Below are 16,513 nucleotides of genomic sequence, written 5' to 3' on the forward strand. Positions count from 1 at the left end.
GACAAGGGTGGGGGAATGAAACCACTCTATTTATTATTTGAGGTGAGCCCTTGCTTTTTAGCACGGGGAAGCCTTGAACTCACTACATAGCCCAGGCGGACCTTAAGTAGTCTGTTTACTGCCTCTCACTCCCAACTGTTGGCATTACAGCGTGAGCTACCACTCCTGGATGAATGAATCTCATTTCTTAGTGGGTAAAGGTCCAAAATATTGTGGCTGAGTTTCCTAATTCCACCACAGCAGGGATGATAGTTGCAATTCTTTAAAACCCGTAAAATGTGTTAATATCCAAACTCTTGATAAAATATTCCCAGCCGTCAAGTGAAAGAAAAATGCTCTAATTATGAGGTCACTATTTTCAACCCTCTACAGGATTAGTGTTTCTAGGCAAAATCATCAAACCATTCCTAAAGTCACAGAAGAGCCATGTGGCGGGGCTGGAGAGAAGGCTCGGCAGTTAAGAGCTGGCTGCTCTTGCAGACCATCCTGGTTCAGATCCCAGTACCCATATGGCATCCATAATTTCCATTCCAGGGAATCTCGTGCTCTTTTCTGGCCTCTATGGGCACCAAGCACATATCCTGTGCACTGCCATACATGCAGGCAAAACACTCATCCCACAAAATAAAAAAATAAATATTAAAAAAGGAAACCACAGAGATAGTGTGTGTCTCCAAAGAGAATGTAGCACGTGGCTAGTTAACCAAGGGCTGGGACCCGGTTCTCACTGTGAACTTGCAGGAAATAGAGAAGCCAGAAGACTAAGACAGGGTAAGATTCAAAGAGTCTAGCCTGCAGGTGACTCCACACTTCAAACAATACTGAGATTTCTGCTCATGAAGTCTGAGGGACAGAAGGAGGAAGCACGGTCTTGAGTATCTCTTAAAGATACAGGAAGTGCAAAAAAAAAAAAAAAAAAAGCCTTGCCAGACTCAAGCACAGTATTGGGGAAGCAGGTCTGGGGCTGGGTACTACAGAACACGGAGTGGCGAATTACATGAAAGTACGATGTGTGAACACTGGAGAACAGCCTCCTGCTGTGTCCCGGGAGGCACACGGAGGGGCTCCTGAACCTTTGGCACAATCCTGTGTCTTGACCTCGATTGTGGCTACATGCGTTGGCGCTTTACACTGATTCCCAAAGCTGTGCATTTCTTACGCTTGGGGTATGGGCTTTATTTTTGGATATGTATTAATATCCAAACTCTTGATAAAATATTCCCAGCTGTCAAATGACAGAAAAATGCTCTAATTATGAGATCACCATTTCCAACCCTCTAAGGGATTACTGTTTCTAGGCAAAAATCATCAAACCATTCCTAAAGTCACAGAAGAGCCATGTGGTGGGGCTGGAGATTAAAGGGGAAATGGCCAGACTATTATGATGTTATGTTGTCTGGGACTGGGGTAGGGTAGGCTTTTTATTAAATTTTAAAATTATTATTTCTTAATTCGTGTGTAAGAGTTCTCTCTCTCTCTCTCTCTCTCTCTCTCTCTCTCTCTCTCTCTGTGTGTGTGTGTGTGTGTGTGTGTGTGTGTGTGCCTGGAGTCGCAGGTCAGAAGAGAGATGGGATTCCCCCGAACTGGAGTTATGAGTGGCTCTGAGCCACCAGTGTAATAAGGAACATGTGGGTGCTGGGAACTGAATCCAGGTCTGAATCTGCAAGCGAGGCAAGTGCTCCCGCCCCCTTTACATTTAATATTGATAAGATCTAGTATACCTTCAAAGTCTCTAAGACAGTGCTACCCAGTTAGCTTTTGAGTGGATGACTGAGGCATCCAACATCTTCGGGCTTAACTCAGGACCACAGCCGTCCTGCCCACAGGAAGGCACCTGCACGAGACACTACTGCGGGGTGGGGGCGGGGGACTACCAGAAAAAGGATTGCCTGAATCCAAGGCTGGGATGGGTGGCTTCTGTGGCGCGGACAGGGGCGGCTTCCTAGCCCTCCTGGTCTGGCTTCAGCTTCTTCAGCCTTTGTTCAGTGAGGCCTTAGCTGGGGACAGGGGTCCTGGTGGGAGCAGTGGGGGAGGTGTGGCTTCATGGAACTTGGCTTGGGCGAGAGTGGCCATGGTGATGGTGTTGGCGTTGGTGACAGTGCTGGTGCCGTAGGGGCAGTCGGCCCAGGAGCCAGCAGCTGCACCCGCACTCAAGCTGAGCTTTTCCTGTTGGCTTCTTCCTCAGGTGGTACTTACAAACCCAGGGAAGATTCCGGAGTGATGCACCGGCCCCAGAGGCCCCGGAGACCCCGGAGTGACCCAGAGGCCCCGGCACAGCAGAGTCGCTTGAAATCCCTGAGTATTTCGCACCCTTCAGGAGTTCCGGTGTCTGTAGACAGGACTGAGATTCCAGGATCAGGGTCTCCTTCAGGGACCACAACCAAAATTACCTTGGAAAACAGGAGGAGCTCTCTAGGAGGACCGTTTTTTACAGGTACTCCTACTGGTGCCAGGCCTGTCTGGGAGGTCAAAGGGCCACCTAGTCGGGCTGGGGAGCCGAGGTCGGCTCCTGCCCTTGGAGGGCTGGAGAGAGTCCCTCCCCGAGGATGACCTTGACCATGTGTGAAATGGGATGGAGGTGTGGAGAAGTGGCTTCACTTTTAATTTCTCTTTAGACACTTGCGGCCATAGAATTACAGAGGTAGATCCTGGAAGTTTATCTGCAGGGAGGAAGTGGCCTTGGCAGGTGAGTCTGCAGAGTCAAAATGAGCATGTTTGTGGAGGCTCCCTCATCAGCCACCGATGGGTGTTGACTGCGGCCCACTGCATATATGAGTGAGTATTTGGGGACCTGGTTTGGGGTGTCTTGTCCCTCATCTCTTAATGTCTTTCATCCAAAAAAAAAAGAAGGAGGAGGAGGAAAGAGAGAAGGAGGAGGAAGAGGAGAAGGAGGAAGAAGAGGAGGAGAAAGAAGAGGAGGAGGAAGAGAAGGAGAAGAAGGAGAAGAAGAAGGAGGAGGAGGAGGAAGAGGAGGAGGAGGAGAAGGAGAAGGAGGAGGAGAAGGAGAAGGAGGAGGAGAAAAGGAGGAGAAGGAAAGAGAAGAAAGAAAAAAGAAAAAAGAAAGGAAAAAAAGGAAAAAAACGTTTTTCCCTTTTTATCTGTAAAAGGAGTGATGATCCAAGGATTTTTATCCAGTCTCAGGTGACACCTGAGCATCATCTGGTTTATCAGGTTTCCAGGCTACACTGGTCTAGGAACCACACTTGCTGGGAGGCATGGATGGTCAGGGGTCCTGGAGAAAGAGGTATTGTTTGAAGGGAGGGAGCAGGCTGATGCCTGCCTGGCATGGGAGATGAGGCCAGGCTTAGAAGCATGCACCACGTGTAGCGTGGGTGTGCAAACCCTTCGGGAGCTCTGTAATGGTCCCATGCCATCTTTGCAGGCAGGAGGAGTACATGGTGATGTTGGGTGACGACATGCTGCATTCTGAATCTGAAAGTGTGACCCTGGTCCCAGTCCAGGACATCATTTTCCCTTCCAACTTTGACATTCAAACCATGAGGAATGACATTGCCCTTGCTCTGCTGTACTTCCCCGTGAATTACTCCTCGCTCATCCAGCCCGTGTGCCTTCCCGAAGAGCCCTTCCGAGTGAAAAACGGGACAGTGTGCTGGGTGACTGGCTGGGGCCAACAGAACGAAATTGGTGAGTCTGTCTGGCAGGATTCGGAAGTGGGACAGCCTGGTGATCTGCAGGGGAAGGGGCGAGCTTCCAGCTGGGACAGGAAAGGGAGCGTGAGAACAGACTGACAGAGAGCACATCACAACTGTGCTAGGAGGTTTTTGAGTGACAGGAGTGATGGCCTTTAGTCAGAGTTAGATTTGGCCTAAGGTAATGTAATGCTGACCAATTTGAGCTGTTCTTCCTCCAAAGGCTTGAGCTTCTTCCTGCCTGCTGGGCTGGGCCAGAGCAGCATTGTCAGAGAGGGGTGTCTTAGACTTCCTACCCTGTTACGGCCCCACCTGTCTGAAAAGGTCTGTGGTCCCATTATAGAAAGCAAAAGTGCTTTACTGGTGCCCAGTAACTACGACCCTCCTACCATAAAGACTCTGACAGATGCTTGGTTGTCATTTTCCAGCTGGCAAGACTTTTTCTTGTCTGTTTCCTATGGGACAGGTATCTGGAACATGGCCTGTCTGCCTTTAAGGGATCAACTGTGTATTCACACAGTCCGCGGCAGCTGGAGGGGGTGCAGATCTCTCCTGCCCGTCTTCTGGAATAGATCCTGACTTGTCTTTCTATAGATGCAGGGTTTGCATCCATTCTCCTCCAGGAGGTTCAGCAACGCATTCTCCTCCAGAAGCACTGTAACACGCTGTTCCAGAGACAGCTGGGGACATCGAAAAACCTAGTGATTAAAGGGATGATCTGCGGTCTGCAAGACTCAGGACAGAGTCTTTGTTGGGTCAGTTTATGGGACCCTTAAAGCCTGTATGGTTTGGTTGTCACCTCAAAGGTTTGAGTTATCTGCCACCTTTTTAGCCCTGTGTAGCCCTGGAACTCACTATGTAGACCAGGCTGGCCTCGAACTCAGAAATCCACCTGCCTCTGCCTCCCGAGTGCTGGGATTTAAAGGCATGCACCACCATGCCTGGCTCCCCAGATCCATTTCTTCCCTCTGTGTAGGCTGCACTCTTGAGAAGGAGGAGGCTTTGGGCTGTTCGTGGGTAGAAACTTGAATTTCCTGGAAAGGAAAGGGTACTATTGTTGTGACAGAGCACAGGCATGTCTAAGAGTTCAGAGGTCTTATGCTGAAGAAAGTTTTGTATGTCTTTGGAGTGATGGGATAAGACATGTGGCCATAAACATGGTTAAAGTTGGAATATATGCAGCCTGGAGGGCTAAATCACACTTCTAGACTGGCCCAGCCAGAACTGGGAGGTGAAGCTTGGTGTGCGTGGTCAGTTACCATCTAGATAAGTGAGTCCCTTTGTTGTATGATGCCTGACTGGAGCCTTTTGAGCTTGTTTCCTCGTCTAGGAGTCTTAACAGAGTCTGAGGTGGCAGAAAGGTGTGTGTGAGGGTCCTTGGGTTAGGTTGGGGCAAAGCCATGCAGAATGGTGCTAGAAATGGATGCTAGACTTGTCTCAGGCTCTTGAAGGCAATGCGGTTGACATGTGGAGGAAGTTCCTCAATGAGGTTAGGGCAGGAGAACATCTAAGGCAGTGGTAAGGGCACTCAATGATGATGCTCAAAATGTTTAAGTTCTTGAAGACCCAGGACCGACCAGCCTAACTAGACACTGGCCTGATGTTGGAGTGGGCTCTGCAGGCTACATACTCTAGAGGCCAGGGCTACCACTGTGGCTGGGTTATGAGTTATGACAGGCTTAGGCGTTTCTCAGACAGGTTTGGTACCTGTAGATTAGGGACTCTCAAGGTATATTTCACTATACAACTGCTATTCTGGGCTCCATTGGATTCGCCACTTGTGCCTGTGTGCCTAATCATCACCGAGCACGTATCGTTGCCTAGAGAATGTTGATGTTTTCATAGGAGATTTTCATCTGTTAGATCTCAGTCATTAAAAGAAGCTAGGCCTGGGAGAGGCTCTGGGTGCCCAAGAAAGTGTCCCAGCACCTTGCAATGCAGTCTGCTCTCTCTTCCATCCCAGCCATTGGTTTCTTCCTCTTGTTTTCCAGGGAGATTCTGGGAACCCCCTTGTCTGCGAATCTGACAACACGTGGACCCAGGTGGGGATCATGAGCTGGGGCATCAACTGCAATGGAGTCCCTGTCCTCTCAGTTTACACAGACATCGCTGAGTACAATGAGTGGGTCAGCTATGTCTTAAGTCAGGCTTCCCGTATGGATCCCATGGGAGTCTTGGTCCTATACCTGTCTCTGGTGTTTCCCTTGGCCCTCCTGGTAGCTCTGTGACCTCCTTAGGCCCTGTCTTCCTGAGAGTTTTGAGTCTCCCACTGTGCCTTTTCTCCATTTTCCCTTTCTGTCTTTCTGCCCTTTCTTCAAATTCCAGTTAGCAGCTATTGCCACAGTAGACTGTGGCAGGGAGATTGGGGGCTGCAAAGTGCTCTGACTGGTGTTCTGGTTACTTGCCTCATGATACACCCACACTTGGTGGACTAACCTGGACTAGAGGGCCAGCTTGCCTGCTAGGTGGAGAACCATGACTCCATGATCTTGGGGACATCTGCCAAGAAGAGATAATATCACCTGGCTCTGTTTACATCACACAGCTTAGTGACCACTGAAAGAGAGGGAGAACAACCGGGTGTGGTGGCACACACCTGTAATCCCAGCTCTCGGGAGGCAGAGGCAGGCGGATTTCTGAGTTTGAGGCCAGTCTAAAAATCTAAAAAGTGAGCTCCAGGACAGCCAGGGCTACACAGAGAAACCCTATCTCAAAAAAGAAAAAAAAAAAAAAAAAAGAAAAGAAAAAGAGAGAAAAGAGAGAGAGATGGAGAACGAGAGGGTTGGAGGAAGGGAACACTGGCAACTCCCTACAGAGGTATGAGGTTGGCACTTAAGTATTTGGGAGCTGGCAGAAATTATCTTGTACCCACTTGGGAATCTGCCAGGGAATGCATAGCCTCTGCCTCATAGGCTTCACAAGAAGGCAGTCCTGCCTGGCCCCCTTCCTCAGTACCTCAGTGGTCACATCCAGGGTCATCCCAAGTTGCGTTGAGGTTCTGGAGAGGGGAGATCTCAAACGTAAACTGAATAAATGTTTGGAGAACGTCCTGTGTGTTGTGAAGCTCTGCTCACCTGGGGTGTTTGGCTTAGAGAACTGGACCCCATTTACCTAGGGAAGTACTCGCAGTTCCTCTTAGAGACAGAAGAGCTGAGTCCTGCTCCCTGTGTGCCTGGGCAGGAACTTTTGCTGGGCTTCACTACTTTTACAGCCAGCCAGGAGCAGCTCAGGGGAGGCAGGAACTGGGGTGGGGGTGGGGGCGGGAGGGCCCGCAGGGATGAAACTGATTCATGAGAAAAAGTCTTTCTTCTGGTTATTAATGTGACTTTATTTTCAAAGGCCGTGTTCCCAAAGTCAGGAGGATTTTAAGAAAGATTCACTACACTGTATGCAGCTCTTCTACCTCACACTGGGTTTTGGTATCCCTGACTGAATACTGATTTGCTCACAGGTCTCCTCCAATCTCCCTCTCCCACTTTCGTCTTTCTGGGGTCTCTGTTTCATCCTCTGTCCTCTATGGCTTTTGTGGGCATTCAGTTCCAACCGTTGCCCAAGGAAGGATGAACCCATCCTCCACCCCCAGTTTTGTTTGTTTGTTTGTTTGTTTTTTGAGATGGGATATCATTATGGGGTCCCTGGCTGTCCTGGAATTAGTGCTGGGATTAAAGGTGTGTGCCTCCACACCCTGCTGTCAGACGCATCTCTGTCATGAACACATACATCACCAAAGATGTTTTTAAAAAAATTATCACTGGACATTGACCTGCTGAGGTAGTGTTTGCCTGTATCTCCATCATCTGAAAGATGGAGGCGAGGACAATCAGTTGTTCCTTTGCTACAGATGGAGTTTGAGGCTAACCTGGGATACAGGAAGTGCTGTGTCAAAACAACAACAAAAACCCAAACCACCTCCACTCTCCAGAAACCGCCAGCTCTTCGTAGACTAACAATTTTAATTTTGCTCACTGTAGCGCGTTATTCTATGTGGACAGGTAGCTCTCCCCCATTTTATAGTCCCACTCTTAGCCTCATGGTCCACCCTTCACCTGTGTGAGCATACGCTGAGAGTTTGTTAAAATCCACATTGCTGCCAGGAGTGATGGGACACATTTGTAATCCTAGCACTTGGGAGGCAGGGGTGGGAGGATTAGCACAAGTTCAAAGCCAGCCAAGACTACACAGAAATGGACCTTGTCTTACGGTTTTATTGCTGTGAAGAGACACTATGACCAAGGCAACTCTTACAAAGGAAAACATTTAATTGGGGCTGGCTTACAGCGTCAGAGGTTTAGTCTGTTACCACCAAGGCGGGAAGCATGGCAGTGGGCAGGCAGGCATGGTGCTATAGGAACGGTGAGTTCTACATCTTGATCCACAGGCAGCTGAAAGAGACTCTAGTTGGCAGGCAGCCAGGAGGATGCTCTGATTCCACCCTGGGCGGAGCTTGAGCACAGGAGACCTCAAAGCCCGCCCACACAGTGATGCATTTCCTCCAACAAGGCCACACCTCCTAAGTGCCACTCTCCATGGTCAAACATTGAAACACCTGAATCTATGGGGGTGAGGGGGGAGGCAAATCTATTCAAACCACCATAGACCCTGTCATAAAAAATTAAACAAACAAACAAACAAACAAACAAATCCATATCATTGGTCTCACTAAGGGAGTTTTCAACTTCAACTCTGGAAGTCTTGGCCAGGGCCTGAGGATGAAGATTTCTAGCAAGTTCCCAGGCGTTGCTGGTCCAGCTGTATGGAGGAGGCCTAACGTTGGGAACCACACAGCGGCAGAAGGCAACCTTCTCTTGCTTGCCTCGATATGCGATTGGCACCGTTTACTTATTCAGATTCATTTAAACGCCAGGCTGGGGGCCTGGAGAGTTGGCTCAGGGATTAAGATCTTCTACAGGGCCCACATTTGATTCACACAAACCCACATGGTGGCTTCTAACTCCAACTCTATTGGATCTGATGCCGCCTTCTGGCTTCTGTGGGCATCAGGCACATACTGTGGTGCACAGACAGTCATACAGATAAAATACTCATACACATAAAAATAAAATGTAAACGAACAGGCTGGGTGATGGGGTCCCCAGAGCTCTGTTGGACACCTGGAATAAACAAAGGAAACAGAGGAATTTTGATGATCGCTTCCCAGTCTCTGCTAGGCTCAGTAAATCCACAAAGATCATCCTTTTGTGACAAGCTCTCTTTATGCCCAAAGCCAGGCAACAAAACAAAACAAAAAGAAACAAACAAAACCAACAACAACAACAAAAACTAGCCAGTATTTGTCAGTGGTAACATCCTGTCATATTGCTGGTCCTTGGAAGAGGACAGCTGCCTTCTTTATTCAGCACCCTGCTCCTATCTTGATTTAGTCTTAGATCCAGTTCAGCTATTACGTTCTCAAAACCGTTTTTCCTAACCATATTGTTATTTGCTTTCTTGGGCTTTCCCGGTCCTTGTTAATAGTGACCGTGAAACTCCTTGTGCAACAGGCTGAGAACAAGGTATACCCTGAGGCTGGATGGGCATCAAGATGCCAATCCCAGCCCAGGGATCTTTGACCAGTTAGGCTCCAGATGCACCGCCAGGATCTTAGAGCACTAGGGGTGCTGTCATAGATCTGGAATCTAAGACCCAGTCCCAGTCAAGGGATCTGAAGTCATATTAAGGACGAGAGTGGGTCCAGATGCCAGAACTCAAAGGACCTGAAGAGGCACGGTCAGGCTCTTGGCGCCAGGTCAGTCATGTGTCGAAGACGCCATCGCGTACTGGGATGTGGGCACGTGACAGCACGCCGCAGCTATCTCTGCTGCCCTTAGGGACAATATTCATGTATGGCTACGTCATTGCGCGGCCTGGACGCTGGGCCTGGATCCTTGAGGCGCTGGATCCTAATCTGCTTTGCGGCGCTACTGTTGCTGCCTCCGCGGCCAAACTTAGGTCAGGCAGGCACCTCCTTCTCCATTGTCCTTTCTTTCTGTGTCCTCTCCCCTCCAGTCTTGCTCAGGTTGGCTATTCCTTTCCTTTCCGCCACCTGAAACTTCTGTGTGCCATCCCCACCTCGCTGTCGCCTCTCTTCTGCCACTCCTAGGTTCCTCAGGCCACTGCTGTGTCGTGCTGTAGCCTCCTGGAGACAACAGGCTCGGAGATGCTCGGAGCATCCCTGGCCTCCCTTCACGCACAGGCGCCTCCCGCTTTCCGTGTGTCCATCCTCTCAAAAGGATGATGTTCTAAACGTTGGGTTTTTTTTTCCCCCATCGCTAGCAGAGTCCAAGCCCTTGAGTGCTGTCTTCGCAGACTCCTCTGCCCCACAGCCCCCAGACATCCCTCCAAATCTGACTGCCAAAGGGAGAGTGTTTCCTGAGTGGGGTGGGGCTGGAGCAGGGTCCGACCCATACTGAGAGGCGGGGCTTACATCGGTCCTGCTCCACCACCATCCCAATATGTGCCCTCCCTCTCAGGGCCAGCCTTCCCCAAGAGTCATTAGCACTTTATTTATTTCCCATGTAATCCTCAGCCCATTCCTGCTGTGTTCTTCCCATTACTGTTCCTGGTTTTGTTTGTTTGTTTTACATCTCTATCCTTTTTTTTTTTTTTTTTTTTTTTTTAATTTCCTGTGGCTTCTCCCTCAGCCTCTCCCCCATTTTTCTTCTTTCATTCGTGGGGGTTGGGGTTAAGGTCTCATGAGCCCTAGGGTAGCCTTGATGTCCTGAAACTCCTGTCTCCACCTCCTTAGTGCTGGGATCACACACACACACACACACACACACACACACACACACACCTCCTCAGTACCCATATCAGGCCACCCAGCCTCATCTCTGATGTAAGGCTGTTTCTGAAAGGTGCTATTTGGTCCCTTGCCTCTTCCCTCTTTGTTCCCTGGATGACCAGTGACCTCGGGGAAACCGAGCCGATCATCTCCACACATTATCTTTCTCCTCCACCACAGATGTCGGGTGTCTCGTCCAGAGTCTCTGGAATATACTATTGTGTTTCTTCCTGGAGAGATTTTTTTAAATCAATATTTATTTTGTTTTTCTCCTCTTTGAGACATTTCCCGGTATTCTCTCCTCTCAGCCGTCTCTTCCACCGGCCACATCTTCTGGATTCACCTGATGCCTCTGGCCCAGGCCCTGCCCCATCTCACATGGTGGACTGGGCAACATGAGTCTCCAGATAGGCGCTTGTACACTTGTCTGTGCACCTCTTTACTGCTACCCTGTAAACGTCCCTGCCTCACGTCTGTCTTCCTTTTCTCCTCAGGTTATAATGAGAACTACACCGAACCAGGTGGGTCAGTGGGGCCTCATAGCAGGGAAAGTTTCAGATCTTGGGAAAAAATATGTTCTCAAAGTCTCTGCCTAAATAGCATTTCTGGTTTGGTAGGAACAGCATATGTAGCTGCCAGGACACAACCCTACTGTTTGGAACAAAGAGTGCCTGGGTCCTCCAAGGGAATGCAGAGCCACTTTGAATTCAGCTCAGGCTTTGAGCCTTTCCCACAGTTGCATAACAAGCCTCCTGGGTCATTGTCTCAAGAGCCCAGATCCCGGGACTTCCTGTCTTTTTCCTTAGACCCAGAGAGTGCATGGTTGGGGTCATAGGACTTGCCTTGGGGTGTCAGGACTCCACTAAGGTCCATGACTGACTGCAGGGTTACTATGTTCTTGCTTCTGTCCAAGCCTCGCTCCTTTCAATTTTCCCTCTGTAATTTAATCTCATTTAAAAGAGTAGTGTGAGCGTACGTGTGACTGTGTGTGTGCGCACAGTCAAATGCATGTGGAGACCAAAAGTCAAACTCAGGTGTTGTCCCTCATGGGCAGCCCACTCTGTGTCTGGAGACAGAGTCTGTCCCTGGTTGGGAGGTTACTAATTAGGACAGACTGTCTGGCTAGTGAGCTCCAGCAAACTGCCTGTCCCTTCCCCCGGCACTGGGATTACAAGTGTGTACTATCACGCCCGGCTTCACCCTGCCCTGGGGGTTGAACTCATGTCTTCATGCCTGCACACCAAGCTCTTTACCAACTGAGCCATCTCTTTAGCCCCTAAGAATGTTTTGGTTTTTTAAAACTTGGACATAAAATAGTTTTTGTTATTTTTTTTCTGTGCAAGACTGTTTGTGTGTGTGTATGCCTTGTGCCAGAAGAGGGTGCCGAATCCCCTAGACCTAGAGTTACAGATGATTGTCTATCAGTCAATGTATTAGTGCTGAGAACCGAACCTGGGTCTCTGGGAGAGCCGCAAGTGCCCTTAACGGCCGAGCAGTCTCTCCAGCTCCTCACTGGCCTTTGAAGTTAATACACCATCAGTTTTGTTAGGACGCTCTCAAACATGTTTGTAATTTTGCTTTGTTATATTATTGCCCATAACCCACCCTTTCTTTTCATAAATATGTGCCGCAGTCCTTGCCTGCAGAGACAAGAACGACACGGACACCAAGATGGGTTCACACAGCTTCCGCAACGTCCTCTTTACTTGCAGCTTTTTTTCTCCGCAGCTTTTTACTTACAGCTCTTTTTACTTAGGGCAAGGGCTATATTTATACCGTAGCGGCAACTGACCTCATCTCGCTCCACACCACCTCATCCAATCAGAATCACACACACTCCAGGCACAACCTCAGGTCGGTCACAGATAGGCTGACAGATCCGGATCACGAGGAATAATCTAACTTGGCAGGCAGCTTACGCATGCAGTTTCACTGCGCATGTTCGGGCAAGGCAGTAAACATGTGGGTTTCACAGGGCCTGGCAAGGGGTCAGGGCACCATCTTGGCCCATGCAGCACACCTGCTTCCCGCAAATATGTTTTGAGGTTTTCTGTCTCCTCTCTTTAAATTTTTTGTTTTTATTTTTATTATTTTATCTGTTTATTGGAGACAGGATCTCTCTACATCGCCCTGGCTATTTGGAACTCCTTGTGTAGATCAGGCTGGCCTTAAACTCACAGTGATCCGCTTGCCTCTGCCTCCTGAACGCTGGGATTAAAGGTGTTTGCCACACACACCCTCAGCACATTGTACTTTATTTAGAATCTCTGCACTGATGTTCATTCATTCATTCATTCGTTCATAAATCTTGGCAAATGGTAGACCACTAATAACTGTGAGCTCCAGACTGCTTAGGGTAAAGACCTCCCATAGAGAGGAGGGGAGGTCTTTTTTTTGGTTGGTTGGGTTTTTTTTTTTTTTTTTTTTTTTTTTTTTTTTGGAGGGGGGCATCAAAGAAATGCAGCGGACAGTACAGCTTTGAAGAACAGGATCCTGTGTGCAAGGAAGGCATTTCTCATCTTGAAATCCCTGTTTTGTTTCCGCATTGTCTTGAGGTTGGGCACAGGTCTCCCTCTGTGGATCTCAGTCTCCGGCTGAAAGGTCTCTCTGTGTCTTTCTTTATCTCTGTAACTGTCATTGCTTATTCGGTTCAGTACCCTTGAGGTCCACTGTCCTCTCCATGACAGTCTCTTCTCTTTGAAATGGGAAGGAGCCTAAGCTGAATTCAAAGTGGCTCTGCATTCCTGTGGAAGACCACTCTTTGTTCCAACTCGACCCCAAGGGTGACATGGTCATTCTGATTTTCCTCTCTGTGGACTCTGTACTACCTTGCATTGCCTGTTTTGCAGTTTGTGGCACACCCTGGTGGCCAGACAACTTGGAGGAGAGCCACCACTGGCCCTGGGAAGCGAGCCTTCAGATAGAAGATAAGCACGTGTGTGGAGGAGCCCTCATTGATCGAAGCTGGGTGGTGTCTGCGGCTCACTGCATCCAGGGGTGAGTGTGACCCGTGTACCCAGGACCTAAAGACCATGAGCTACCATGGGCCCAGTCCAGCTCCCTCAGTACTAATAGGAAATCATGCAGGAGGAGGGAACACTGAAGAGTGGGAAGAGCCAGGCTCAAGATCTTACAAGATCCTCTGACTAAGTTGGGATGGGACCCTGAGCAATAGAGACTGTATCCTAAACTGGGCAACAGGAAAACCTACAGGAAAACCCAGACACCACCCCCACACCAGGAGAATATTTATGGGCACTGACACCCACACACCTTGACTCAACGTGACTCTGAATGAGAAGGCTGTTATGTCTTTGACCTTGACCACCCAAGGCTGGATTAACCCAGATTTAGTGGACTTCAGAGACAGGACAGGTCCCGAGAGGAGGCAGGTGCATAGTTGTGCGGGGAAACTGATGTCTACTAGGTGGGTTCCTGAACTCCCTGCAGCAACAAGGAGTACTCAGTGATGTTGGGTAGCAGCACCCTCCACCCCAACGGCTCCTCCTGGACCCTGAAGATTCCCGTGGGTGACATCATTATTCATCCCAAGTACTGGGGCCGGAACTTCATCAGAAGCGACATTGCCCTTCTCTGCCTTGAAACCCCTGTCACTTTCAACAAGTACGTGCAGCCCATCTGTCTCCCAGAGCACAACTTCAACTTCAAGGTCGGGACGAAGTGCTGGGTGACTGGCTGGGGCCAGGTTAAGCAGCACTCCTCAGGTAAGTTGGATGGGGTTGGGGACGCCGCCCCTTTGGGTCTTTATTGTCCTCTCCCTTGTGATGGCTATGGCTGTGGTCTTTCCTCATATGGTGCTCCTTGTCAGGGTTCACACGGCACTGCAGTAAGGCTAGTTCTGCTTAGGCTGGCAGGCGTGACCATCTGCCTTTTAGAGAAACGCAAGACTTAGGGACTCACCAAGTCCCCCTCCCTCCCTTCCTCCTTCCCTCCGTCCCTCCCTAGCCACAACTGAAACAGCTGCCATGCTCTGGGCCCTTGGCATTGGAATGCATGAAAGGAAGTTGCAGACTAAGGCATTGGGATGAGCAGTACAGAGGCTGACAGGGCAAGTGTCGCAGAAGCCAGGCATACGGATGAATGCCACCTGTAATCCAGCATTAGGGAGGTGGAACCAGGAAGTGATAGGTTCAAAGTCAGCTTCAAGTACATAAGTTTGATACCAGCCTAGGCCACATGTGGTGGCACACGCCTTTAATCCCAGCACTCGGGAGGCAGAGGCAGGCGGATTTCTGAGTTCGAGGCCAGCCTGGTCTACAAAGTGAGTTCCAGGACAGCCAGGGCTATACAGAGAAACCCTGTCTCGAAACAAACAAACAAACAAACAAACAAACAAACAAAACCAAAACAAAACAAAAACCCAAAATGAGCCTGTTTTAAAAACAACAAACCAAGCAAGGCAAAGATCAGGGGATCTGAGCTGAGCTCCGAACAGATAGATGGCCCGATGCCTAGACGTAGCTGTCGGATGGGGCGAAGGGAACAAACACCATGGAAAGAGGAATCACAGGGTTAACGTCCCAAGTTGTAAGTGGCTGTGCTGGGACTCTGTATCCTTTTGGGTTCCGCAACAAAACCTTCCTAGGGAAGAGGCTCCTGAACCAAGCAAGGCCTTGCCTACGGAGGGGCTTGCTGTGTCCGCCAGCACCGCAGAGAAAGACCACGGGAAGGAAGATGCACAGGTGTGGGAGGGTAGAGCCCAGCTGACCTGCAGGCTAGGAAGGTCCACGACACTGGGCAGAGCCAGACTGAGCAGAGTGAGGGGTCACAGCTTATCCCTTGTGCTCCCTGCAGCCCAGTTGACACCGGCTCCAGAGCTTTGGGAAGCTGAGGTATTCATTATAGACAACAAGAATTGTGACAGCATTTTCCACAAGAAGACCTTGTATCCCCAAGTTGTCCCCCTTATCCGGAAGAACATGATCTGTACCACCAATTATGGGGAGGACTTGTGCTATGTGAGTTTCTGGGAGCATTCTGGCAACTCTCTTTTTGGGGAGTGAGTCCTGGGATGGGGTCCTGTTCCCTGGGGCTTGGCCTCTTTCCTCCTTACTGTCACTTTGCTCTCACTGTCCTTTATGACTGTACTGGCTGCAATCCATAGGTGTGGTCTCCAACTGAAAAGCCAAGGGGCCCCCTAGCTGGTGCACTCCGGGAGAAATGATTCTTTCAAGCAGAACAGAACGGAGAGGGTGGGCATTGTAGGTCCTTTGGTTCCAGCAGAGCCTCTATCAGTCCTTTGTCTTCTCCAGGGAGACCCCGGGGGGCCATTGGCTTGTGAGATCGATGGCAGATGGATTCTGGCTGGGGTATTCTCATGGGAGAAGGCCTGCGCCACAGTACCGAATCTAAGTGTATACACCCGTATCACCAAATATACCATATGGATCAAGGACCAAGTGAGCCATGGGGCGCAGCTGGGGCCCTGCAGGACCTCCTGGCTTCTTCTCCTGCCCTGGCTGCTGCAGCTCCCAGTGAGCCTATGACTTCCCATCCCCTCTTCCTCTTCCTGTTTTGCATGGTGGCCTGTCCATATCCCACAGTCAGGGTGGCAACGGAATGGTCCCTGGAGAACTTGGGTCCTGCTTTGTCATCCTGGCAGGGAGGGCTGTGGTGGGTTACTGGGCCTCGCTTGACTGACCAGGAGAAGTGGGGGATTGCTCAGGAGCAGCATTTTGGAATTTAAGACCAAGAGCAGAGATTAAATTTGTGTTAGCATGAGCTGTCTCTCTTCTCTTTTTTTCTCCCCTCCCCCACCCCGGTTTTGGGGGGTGACTCTGGAAGTTCAAGCAGATGGGAGGAGCCCCTAGTTTTGGGGCTCATGGTTTCTGCTGTGTTTCTAGCACTGGGGCATAGGAATAAGGGCCTCTGTGCTTGTGGGCTCAGCTTCCTGATTTGTATAGTGGTTCCCAATGCCAGGAGGCAGATGAAATATGCCTTGTGGGTCAACAGTGGCAGTAATCCACAGCCAGAACTCTAGACTCCGCTGTCTAGCTGGCTTCCTTCCTTCCTCCCTCCCTTCATTACCCCTTCTTCCTTTCTCTTTCTTCCTAAACTGATT

At 49.8% G+C, this 16,513-nt stretch overlaps 2 protein-coding genes across 2 annotated transcripts; both read left to right on the top strand.

The window, feature by feature from the left end:
- The first annotated feature begins 1,549 nt into the window (after positions 1–1,549).
- Prss43 (protease, serine 43) lies at positions 1,550–6,367 on the top strand. Its single transcript, NM_199471.1, has 6 exons — positions 1,550–1,985; positions 2,186–2,434; positions 2,616–2,775; positions 3,383–3,645; positions 4,245–4,405; positions 5,642–6,367. Exons 1-6 carry the CDS (start codon positions 1,907–1,909, stop codon positions 5,876–5,878), a joined length of 1,149 nt encoding a protein of 382 aa, NP_955765.1. The 5' UTR covers positions 1,550–1,906; the 3' UTR covers positions 5,879–6,367.
- A 3,080-nt stretch (positions 6,368–9,447) lies between these two features.
- Positions 9,448–16,170, top strand: Prss45 (protease, serine 45). The gene is made up of 6 exons (NM_153172.1): positions 9,448–9,599; positions 10,926–10,952; positions 13,281–13,428; positions 13,882–14,156; positions 15,247–15,410; positions 15,705–16,170. Exons 1-6 carry the CDS (start codon positions 9,494–9,496, stop codon positions 15,936–15,938), a joined length of 954 nt encoding a protein of 317 aa, NP_694812.1. The 5' UTR covers positions 9,448–9,493; the 3' UTR covers positions 15,939–16,170.
- The last annotated feature ends 343 nt before the right edge of the window (positions 16,171–16,513 follow it).

The sequence above is a fragment of the Mus musculus genome, chromosome 9 (assembly GCF_000001635.26).
Source record: "Mus musculus strain C57BL/6J chromosome 9, GRCm38.p6 C57BL/6J".
Classification (NCBI taxonomy): Eukaryota; Metazoa; Chordata; class Mammalia; order Rodentia; family Muridae; genus Mus; species Mus musculus.